General features: G+C 41.4%; 1 protein-coding gene across 1 annotated transcript; it reads right to left on the reverse strand.

Moving 5' to 3' along the window:
• Positions 1-1,295: 1,295 nt before the first annotated feature.
• Positions 1,296-9,643, reverse strand: LOC311237519 (bile salt-activated lipase-like; the record flags this gene model as incomplete). The annotated part of the gene is made up of 10 exons (XM_084325446.1): positions 1,296-1,509; positions 1,910-2,113; positions 4,344-4,530; positions 5,240-5,354; positions 6,773-6,880; positions 7,056-7,186; positions 7,304-7,501; positions 7,689-7,808; positions 8,005-8,152; positions 9,578-9,643. 10 exons carry the CDS (start codon positions 9,641-9,643, stop codon positions 1,296-1,298), a joined length of 1,491 nt encoding a protein of 496 aa, XP_084181572.1.
• Between the last annotated feature and the right edge of the window lie 2,262 nt (positions 9,644-11,905).

Consider the following 11,905-nt stretch of genomic DNA (forward strand, 5'->3'; position numbering starts at 1 on the left):
TTATATCAATGTACTGGTTCTTTAATGAATGAATTAAATAAGAGGTAAAAGAGAACTTAGTGTAAATATTCCTTAATTTGTGTCAACGTTATAAAAATCCTATTGTATTCAACAAATTAATTATGATACACCACAATGTGCCCTTTCTATCTATTCTAAATCTATGGCCTTGCGATTCCACGGCTGCGCAGTGCCGACAAGAGCAGGCGTTCCATCTCCTCTACAGAAACACTGACAGTTCCATTCATTTAATGCAGGGATGTACACAGCATTTCACTTTCAACCAGGTATCTGATTAATTTAATGTAGCAATTAGTAGTTCACCCAGTCCTTGGGTACATACAGGTTTTGACCAGCAGTGATGCACGTCACAGTACATTTCCGTCGTTTGAAAGCTAAAATGGCAGCCATTTGATTGACACCCTGCTTGACCTATTACATGCTTCCAATCTCGGGTTAAAAAACCAAACAGCCAACGAAAAAGTTATCACCTCTGGTTTCGCCTATCAATGACCGGACCAATCACAGCTGTAGATTCTTATGCATGTGCTTCAAATGGTTCAAGAAAAGCTTTCAATTGACTTTGGATATGCATTCAATAGGCATTTTGTGCAAAATTTGCAGGAATGTTAGGAGGTTAAAATATGCTTAAAAACACTGTATGGACATTTAGCACTGTCAAACAGAACGTTATTTCTTGTGCCATACAGTAAACAATGTCCTGCATTTGCACACTGCCGTGTTGACATAATGCATTTCACTGAAGAGTGAGACACATTTGAAACAATAATATGAAGTAATTTGAAGTACAAAGAAGGACATTGTATTTCTTATTAGTCATCAGTTTATTTAGTCACTGAATGAATGAATACACAAATTAATATGATTATTACTAGCTTTATGATGATCCTTTTGAAGTACAGCATGTGTATAACATGACGGGATGTCATTAGGTCTCTTAATAGATTGTGGGCAGGCTGGGGAGGGTACTGCTCCAGAAATGGACATGGCGACTCCTCAGCTTCTGTCCCACAGAGTTCCTGTTCGTATTGGCATTGATTTCCAGGTACTTGTGTCCAGTGAAGGTGAATTGGGGCCAGGTTGCAGGCACCTTCAGGCCTCCTTTGTTGGGGTCCCTGTGGGGATAGAAAAACTATTCTTCAGGTCTGGACAACAGAAAGGTTAGCCCTGTCCAACCTGCCACCGTAGGTCAGACCTGCCCTGAGGCACTCTGGGAAACTAAAACTGCAATAAGGATGATAATACTGTCAACAACCTCATGTGTCTGCGGCGTTTTACCCAGTCTTAGCGAAGTTGGTCCAGTAGGCGATCATGTAGCCTGAGACGTCGCGGTGGCTAGGCCAGTATGCCAGAGGTGAGGTGAAGGGCTTGCCAAATGTATACTGCAAGTCATCGGCATGGTCAGCTCCCATCCAGCTTGGATAAGGCTTAGCCAGGCCAGCCAGGCGGCTGGGCTCAGAGAACAGGTAGGAGTAGGTACGGCCAGTCCTTTGACAGGGCAAGAAGAGAGGCACATTACAGAGCTTGGTTCAGCAGATATTAATTAACATAATCCTAGAGGTTAGGTTAGATTCGATTCGATTCGATTATTTATTTATTTTGTACCCAGGGACAGTGCACATTAATCAACATATTCAGTTTTCCACATCAATGTAAATGTGCCAGAATTAGCTAATGAGCTAGTTTTCATCTGTGCCTACCATGCATGTCTTTATGGTGCCAGAGTTCTTGACAAAAACAAAAAAAAAATCCAAATCTATAAATCCAATGTCCAATTTAAAGCAAGTCATCATGAGTCATAAGTCGACTTTATACTAATTCGTAACAAATGCATTTACAGTGAGAGGCTGTCTTTTAATATTAGTAAATATAGATAAATCGTTCTCACGTGGCGTTAGCAGCGTGGAGGTACAGGGCAGCCTGTATAGGCACCAGGAAGATGTAGTCTGTTCCGATCTCCACAATGGTCTTCTTGATGGTTTCTTGGCTAGGAATTGAACCCCAGGTTGAGGAGTAGACAGAGAAAGCACTGTCCTGGCCGGCCTTCCCCTTTTCCTTGGTATAAGAACCCAGGAGCCTCATCACATCCTTTCTGCAAGGAAAGGTCATGTGGTTAATGTTCAACCAGGGTTATCACACTGCTTTGGAAAAGGAATGGATCACTGATAAAGAAGGTGACTTCCTACTGCCTCAAAATCAACATTTGACTTGCTATCTGAAATCCACAAGAACCTGAACTCACTCCCAGGTAGACCCACCATAAGTGGCATTGATACCACGGTAATTGGCAATGCTTATTTACGTGGTCACCATGGATGTGGAGTCTTTGTACACAAACGTTGACCATTGTGATGAAGCTTGGCTTTAATGTGAGTGCAGCTGGTTCCATGTTGTCGGCACAACTAACTCTGACACTGTGTAAGTCACGGTCATCGAGATCATTCTACAAACGGCAACAGGTGGCGACAGACTTAAATGTCTGCTTCAACAGGATACTGATTGGATAGAAACCCTCAGGGTCACCTGCTCTCCAGGCTGTAACGAGGAAATTGACTTCTACCCCTTTTTATAATTGTTGTCATGGGACAGTGTACTTATTTAACATGGATTTGTATATACTGTTTCCCACTGCGTGATGCTTTATTGTTATTGTTGTTGTGATCTTGACATTTGAACCCTTAATTGTCTTCTGACAGATATTATTGATTTGTTCACTGCAGGGCGAGTGCTTTTTCCTTCTGTTATAGTACATGTATATATTGTTAACTTGTCCTCAGCTCTTACTCGATTGAATTGTGATTGTAGTAGCTCACAAGGGGCAGCAGTGGCCTAAAAAGGTTAGAGAAGCGGGTTTGTGACAGGAAGGTCGCCGGTTCGATCCCCCCGACCGGCAGGACAAATCTGGGCTGGGGAAGTGAATGAATAACTCTCTCCCATACCCTTAACACCAACCGCTAAAGTGCCCTTGAGCAAGGCACTTAACCCCCAACTGCTCCAGTAGAGTTGCTCAGTGGCCAATGGTGTCAAGCTGTGGTTGTACTGGGCAGCTCCCAGGTATGAATGGAACTGTGTGAATGTGAAGCAGGGCGTAGCTGAAAAAGAGCATCCGTGCTCAGCGAACCTACCCTGGGTAAATAAAGGTAAAAAAAAAAAAAAAAAAATCTGTATAACAGCAGATTAGCAGATCTTTTTTATTCTGCTAATGATTTGTTAGTTTTAGTTTAGTTATAATCGATTAAAACTGTTTAGTTTTAGATTTGTTTTATTAATTTCAGGATAAATTTTTTTTGTAATATGGGGGATATTTGCCAGGAGCAGGATTTAATTTAAGTTCAGAATAGGTATTTTTCATCATATCCACCAATATCTCCTCACGCTTGCCGTGTTGACAAATTTGACAACATTTTAAATTAAAGACGTTTTCTGTATGTTTCTATTTCATTTTAGTTAGTTTTGCAAGTATTTTAAATGTTTCTAGAGATTAGTCTTCATTTTTATTTCGGTTAACTAACTTTTTTTTCCCACACCTAGTTTGTCTGTGCATGTACAACATCTTTTATTTTTATCCACTTTTTTCTCCCATTTTCTATTTTTCTCCCATCCCAATTTCGTATCGTCCAATTCAACCCTCCCCTGTCTTTGAACGCTGTTTCATGCCTCCCACAAGCCGGCTGCAATGTGGACTAAAGGCCCTCCCATAGTCGAGCAGACTGTACACAGAGCAGACTCCGCGGAGGTCCGCGCGGACTCTTTGAGCTTTTGATCTCAGCGGACGTCCGTGCGTCAGAAAATAGGAGCTTCGCACTTTGCACTCTGCTGTGGGTCTGCTTTGACTCCCTTTGAGTCCGCACGGACCTCCGCGGAGTTGCTCTGTGTACAGTCTGCTCGACTATGGGAGGGCCTTAAGTCATACATAGCATGAGTCCCCTCCGATACTCGAGGTAACAGCCGTCGCATCTGTCCACCTGCGCAGCTCGATCTTTCAGCGTCGGGGGTCTGGGCTTTGGAGGGGCCCCGCCCCGTCGATTCCTGATTCTACTGCGCAGGCGCACCAACCAACCTGTAGGAGTCGCTGTCCACAACGCCCCGATCCCCACCCATCAGTTTTCCCTCCCCCTAATACTGCCAATGTGTATTAGTGCGGACGACCAGCTAAACTGAAAGCAATGTGGAGCGCTGGGCTCGAACAGGGAGATGATCTGTTTGAGCCCAGCCTCCAGTATTCGTGGTGAGCGCCTTGCCCACTGCACCACGTAGCCGCCCTTGCATGTACAACATCTCAGTTATTGTTCACCCTGAGAGCTTAGCGCCAGTAGACTCACACAGGGGTGTCTATCAGAGGCCTGTTGATGGAGGGAACATCTACGCCGGTGAAGAGGTGTCCATCCATGTCGTTGACTCCGGCGATGTAGTCGATGTCGGCAGCGTTGTGGAACAGCTTCCCGGGCTCGTCAGGAAGAAAGTCCCCGTCAATCACAGCAGACAGAAGCAGGTTGCCGACAATAGGATCTGATGGAGACAGGAAATTACATCCATATAGTATTATGTAACGGTTATGACACCATCACCCCTGCGTTGTGTTTAACTTCGATTCCCCGGGGGAGTTTCGAACCCGGGTCTGCCGCACCACGGGCGACAGCACAGACCGCTATACCAAGAGGTGAATTGTAAGCGTCTTTTAAGGGAGAGTGAGTTTAACTAGCAGTACCGCTACTCGACACAGTCACTTGATTGATTGATTGATTGATTGAAAAGTTTATTAACAGATTGCAGAATGGGTACAGTACAGTACAGCTCAATACATACAATTGTTAAGGGGATGCAGACCAGAGAAAGACTTTCGTCTTGTTTACATCAAGGTTCCCCATTTTCAATTCATCATATTCATATTCACCATCGTGACTGCGCCTCGCGGTACCATCTGTTATACTCCATAAGGTAGATGATCACATAATGGTAGTTGGGTTGGTGCAACATTGCAGTGATTCTGCAATGTAATTCTGTACATTTATATGCCTTCCTTGTTACTGCACTGCTTCAAACGCTCGGTCCCCCTTAGTCTCTAGCCTGGTTCGGGGCACCACCAGGAGGCCCTGATCAGAAGACCTATAGTAGTAGTAGCTCACAAGTCTGTATAACATGGTTCGCAGATACCACTATTGATGAATCCTGTGAGATGACCTGAGACTAAGCCCACGGTGGCTATAGTGCTGCTTACCATCAGCTGAGCTGGTCAGGCTGAGGTCCCCAGCCAGAGTGAGGGCCGCAGGATCTGACATTTTCAGGCAGGCCGCCATTTTGTCATCGGTGGGGCAGTTGACCTTCAGAGCGATCTGAAAAGAGAAGATGAGGCGAATCAAACCCCTAATGAAGCTAAAGTGACTGTACTAATATCTATTATTTGGAAATTAAAAACGAATGCCATCCACCAACAAGCACCCCTGCAGATTCTGATGTCTGTCACACTGGTGATGAGTAATGAGGCAGTTTCGCACTCCATCCAGTAAACATCAATAAAATGAAACACAGTTTTGATGTGTTTTAAATGTTGAGGTCACAGTAATGTTCCAACCTCAATACAGGATCACCTGCTGAAAGGCTGAGAACCCCTAGTTGGTTGCAACTTGAAAATCAATGATCACAAAAAAGTGAACGTTGTTCATCTCCTTAGGTAATGGTGGGTCATGAGGTCTCCACTGAGGTTAAACTTAGGGTTAAAGGGAAAATCCTCCCTTAACAGAATACACATTGTGCTATTCAAGTGATCTTGGATAGTTAAGTCAATATCAACAAACATAGACAACTGAATCTTTGATGTCATCAAGTGACACTTTTTGGAGTTGGTCTCCTGACAATGAATTAGCGATGTACTTTGCGGGCTCATAGAATTCTTGTTCGAACTATTACATCCAAATGAGTTCTATTCAGATCTATACAACTCTGAATCAGAAAATGTACCCACATCCCAGTAAGATCACCATGGGTACTGTCATAGTGTCCTAGGAGTTGTTCCACAATTCCATCAGGATTTGTCTACTGATGACATCATCACTACAGTCTTGTCTCCCTGAAGTTACACAGCTCTCGTGGATCAGTTATAGGTCTTTTGACAGATATTACAATGCGATATGATTCACAATATCATTATTTTTAAGTGATGAATATGTGATGATTATGGGGTCTGTATAAAACAAACGTGTTCTGCAGGACTTGTATGCCAGGGCATCTTTGCAGCACCACAATACTTAATGTAGACACTGTAGTACTGTAGCTTGTCATTCGCTAATTAATTGACCCAGGGCCACGAAGCACCTACTCAGATGTTCTTCTACTCGGGTAACAAAAGAAGTTGTGGATATTGACAGAGTTGAATGTCCAGGCTGCAGTTGTAGGTTTATTATCCAAAGAAAATGATGGTTGAGAAAAGAATAGTTTTGCGTCTTCCCTATTGCTCCGGTAGGAAAAAGATTTCCTCTCAGGAGGTGCATAACTCTAATTACAGTGCTAGCACTGCCTACTATACTAAGAAGTGGTGTGCCCCTAGTGGTGTGCCCCTAATATTCAAAACATAAATACAATATCATTACTATAAACAATACAACTTCCAATATGTCGGTTTTGGCTTCTACAGACATTATTAGCCTTCATCAAATACTGCAGTATCCTGCTATTTGAATATTGCACTTGGCCATATTGCGATTTCGATAACGTTTTTATTACTTGTTCCGCCCCAATTAGTTACATACTGTACCTCCTCTGCCAGCTTACGAGGGTTCCTGTTTAGAGCCCAGGGGCAGAGTGCAACACCGCTCTGGGAGATGGCTCTCTTGAACAGTCCTTTGTTGTGGGGAGTGAGAGTCTTGTGTAGGGATGACACATGCACACACACACACATGCACACAGACACACACAGACAGACACAAAAAGACATTTAACATTTCTATTACATTTTCAAATGTGCAACAAAGGACACTCTGACGCTTTGATAGGGCAATGCACGGAGTGAACCATAGGTCCTGTAAACAGCCCCTCACCTGGTAGTTGACACTAGCTCCACCTGCAGACTCCCCAAAGAGGGTGATGTTATCAGGGTCTCCTCCGAAGGAACGGATGTTCCTGTGCACCCAGGCGATGGCAGCCTGCTGGTCCCACAGGCCATAGTTTCCTGACGAGGGGGAAGGAGCGCATCACACATCTTGCAGAATACGCTTCTGAATTCCCATAATTTAATCATATTGACCCCAGGATGATGCTGTATTGCTGTAGGACCATGAGCACCTACCAGGTAAGCTGGAATCTCCAGAGCTGAGGAAGCCCAGGGTGCCGACACGGTAGTTCAGGGTCACCACAATAACATCTCCCCTGTCTGCAATTTCCTGTCCGTCATACAGATAGTTTTCCAGGAAGTTAGCTCCCATGGAACCTCCAGCCAGGTAGCCTCCTCCAAAGATCCACACCATGACGGGGAGATCAGTGGAAACTAGAAGGATAGAGACACCATGACGGGGAGATCAGTGGAAACTAGAAGGATAGAGACACCATGACGGGGAGATCAGTGTAGAAGGATAGAGACACCACTATGGTGGAGATCAGTTGAAACTAGAAGGAGAGAGACACCACCATGGGGGAGATCAGTGAACATTGGGGGGTTGTTAAAAATGTGTTACCTCTACGGCCATGAGGAACCCAGATGTTGAGGTAAAGACAGTCTTCGCCACCACGGGTGTCAGTCATGATCATGTTCACCTGCATACACCTCTTCATGTATTTAGTGGTCGGACGAACACCTAACGAGACCAAATAGTTCTATTATACACACACAGATCTTAGATGTATGATAATAATCAATGACTGAGATGGTCAATGCACAAGAACGAGGCTCAAAATCATCAGTGATATTACAACTTTCATGTTGCATGGCATAATGCCCAACTAAATGTGCAGCTCATTTGAGTCAGAGGATGATTGGGTCTGTGCACGTACCGTTCCAGCCAGGGTGACGTTTTGGCTTCTCAAACCTCCCAGGAATGTCAGCGAAGGGAATCCCCTTGAAGACATCCATGGTTCGGAACAGTCCCAGGCGAATGGTGTCGCCCTCCACCTGGCCTCCCTCCGTAAGCACAGCACCCAGCTATGATTTGAAAAGTAAAAGTCATTGTGAGGCCTACAATTTACGAGACTCGCAGACTGTTAAGCTAGCATGATGGTAGTGATATCAAATGAAACTAGACAACTTAAGATATCCATAGGTACCAACCTTGTCATGCTAGTTTTGGGCAAGAAGTATGCAGTTCTTTGCATGCAGTAATGTGTTATTCACCTATTCTAAAAATGATGTTTTTGATCATTTCTGCAAACTGGGGTGATTAAACAGTTAGAAATGCATGAATTGGGTATGACTGGAAATCTAATCCAAATACAAATTGTGAATCCAATTGTATTCATGTGTGATGATGTTAGTCCCCATAGCGAGATTTTTTTTTTAATATTGACCTCACTGTATAAAATTTGAATTGTGGAATTCATTTTCTATGGTCTTTCTCAAGGTCTTGGTGTCACAATGTGGTATTTTGGAGATATTTTGACCATCAATTCTTGAGTGGTCAAAAATGGTTACATTTAACACCAGACCTGTGCAAATTTTTTTTATCTATATATACCCAAACATTTCTGCAACTATTTATGAGACATAATTGAGCATGGAAATGACCATCATACACTTCCATCATAATGTTCTAAGCCCTTATGCACTCTAAACTTTCAAAAGTTTAACAAGCACCTAACCAAAACACAATGTTTATAACTCAGCTTTCAGATGACGTAGTAGTAGTAGTAGTTGTATTCAGTCATCACACACAATACAATATGCACAATCATTCAATGGTCTTTGATTTTGTGACTGAAAAGGTACAGGCTGAAGCATAATGCTTATACATGCCTGTCCTATATTATTAACCAATTAAGACTCCAAAACACAAATAATAATAACAAAATAATTATTATTCAAAATTTTTTACTTTCAAAAATAGCTATACAAACCATTTTTCTAAAACAAAAGCAAATGACTCATTCTTAAATGTATATCAGCATTGTTACACAAGGTAACCCCAACAATAGAAATACATCTCCTTTTAATCCCTTTCTTAGCTTTTTGAACAGTAAATTTACAAACGTCTCTCACATCATATGGTCCTTTCACGTAATGAAAAAAAAATATCATACCAGTGATACAACCATGAAACCCATACAAGCAAATCCAGCTTCCGCTAGAAAAAAACAATTCCTAATGGAATTCCTAAAATGGAATATTAAAATATGAGATTAAATTAAATTAAAATTAAAGGCTTTCTCCACATGATTATATACTTTCTATATGTTTTGTCAAATACATATTGACATTATTTGAAAGATTCAATGGAATAACCACACCAGCCATACAGCATTTCAAAGTGCAGGTCACTTGGCCCAAACATTAAGAAATGTTTATTTTAAATAGTCCATGCTGTATATACTCTAATAGAGCTATGATTCTAGATTAAACTCCATAGCTACTTACAGAAGCTGCAGACGCGCTCCCCAGAAACAGAACAGCAGCAGCCAACATTCCCAGTGTCTTCATCATGGTGACCCAGTAGGCTATGAGCCAGGCTGATTGTCAACACGTCTTTTATGTAGAACCCTCCTCCCATGTGGCATGTACGTAGACCGACATGTTAATTATGCCAGCGGAAGGCGGAGCCTCCGAGGACAGTATCCATTCGGTAGCATCTGTGTGTGTGTTTGTTTTATACTTTATTTAAACTCGGGACTCATTGAGGGAGACCCTCATTTTCAATGGTGCCGAGCAGGGGCGGGTTTAGGATTGTAGGAGATCCGGGGCTTAGCCCAGATAGGATTTTTTTTACTTCGACACCACAACCTTTAACTTATACCACCACCTTAAAGCGGACAAAAGGCACTAGAGAACACTTAAATTCACACCCTTTAATTAATGAAGCAAACTATAATAATTTATAATAATAATAATAATAATAATAATAATAATAATAATAATAATAATAATAATAATAATAATAATAATAATAATAATAATAATAATAATAATAATAATAATAATAATAATAATAATAATAATAATAATAATAATAATAATATTATTAATAATAATAATAATAATAATAATAATAATAATAATAATAATAATACACTGTGTTTGTATAGCACCTTTCATACAAAAATTGCAGCTCAAAGTGCTTCACAGCAGTACAAAAAGACAGGCATAAAATGAGCACAACATTGGCAGATCAAGAGCAATGCATAAAGTGCAGACATAAAGCATAAAATAGATAGCAGTAAAATAGACAAAGTCAAGGTAAGACATAGAACATTAAATCACATCGTTTTTCATATTAGGGTCTAAGATCTAGGGTTAACTCGCCGAACGTTGAGTGCCAGGACCCCCGAAAACCAGAGTATAGTCGGGTTTTCATCGTTGTTTCTTTTATTCGATATTTCCATTCATAAAGACATGCCGGCAGCCTGTGTTATCACTGAGGATGGGTCTGAGATCTCAAAAGTCCAATACCGCCGCCTAACACCTTGTGGCCGCTATTGCACTCCATTTAAAACGATGTGGCTTGGTGTCTGTCATTTTGGAAATGACACCAGACCACCCTGAAACTACACTCATATTCACAACGGTATAAAACGGAAATGTATGGATGCATCTTGACCGGAAGAAACTCAATGACAATCGACTATATTATTAGATCCATAGCTATAATATATAATATAGCTTTAGGCCTGCAAACACAGCCACGTATCCCCATGTTAAAAGGCGCTGGCCTTTCAACAGTAACAGTAAACAGCGCCATCTGGCGCTGAAAGTGTTAATATGCGTCTTTGTTTACGGTTTGATTATCACTGATACAAAGTAAAATAGTGCAGTGCAATAAAATAGTTAGTAAAATAGAATACAATAATGCAATAGTGCATTGCAATAAAATAGTTATCATCGTATTTTTTCGGGAGGCCGGTAAGGAGTGCATTACAGTAGTCGAGTCGGCTTGAGATAAAGGCATGGATCTGGTTTTCAGCGTCCTTTTGATTTATAAATGGCCGTACTTTAGCTATGTTTCTAAGGTGGAAGAATTATGTTTTTGTCAACTTGTTGATTGTGATTTAAAGCTTAGGTCTAAGTCTACCATAACACCAAGACTTAACTCACTCAAATACAGTTAGCAGCTGGATAGACTACAGATGGAAATTAGCTTCTGCTAAATCTGGTGCAAACATATTTTCATGTAACAATGATTAATTGTTAATAAAAAATAAAAAATAAAAGTATAATTTTTTTTTTGTGAAAATAGATTCGGGGCTTTTCAGAAAACATTCGGGGCTTGAGCCCAAGTAGCCACCCCCTAGCCCCGCCCCTGGTGCCGAGTGTACAAAGCCTTACGTGTAACAGGACACACACAATCAATTTAAAACAATAGATCAATCATAAATACATAGTCAGGAAATAATATAGTTCATAAGCAAGATGAGAGATAATATTGCAATTTACCAAGTAGGGCTTTATAAATAAACAAATACCAATGATTATTTTATCTGTCAGATTAAGTAAGTAAGTAAGTAAAATTATACGCAATGATACGAAACACCCTTAAATTAGCTTATTATGAGTTAAGGTGAGCATATAAAGGGCAACTAAAATTGGGGTCAAAACAGACCCTTGAGGCAGGTCGCAGTGTAGGGGAGAACTATCAGACCTAAAAGGGCCCACAGCCACAGAGAAACTTCTCTCACTAAGGTACGAGGCAAACCACTGTAGGGCAGTCCCTGATATGCCCACCCACTCCCTGAGCCTATCTAACTTGATGAT

The sequence above is a fragment of the Notolepis coatsorum genome (assembly GCF_963971535.1).
Source record: "Notolepis coatsorum genome assembly, chromosome: 11".
NCBI classification, from domain to species: domain Eukaryota; kingdom Metazoa; phylum Chordata; class Actinopteri; order Aulopiformes; family Paralepididae; genus Notolepis; species Notolepis coatsorum.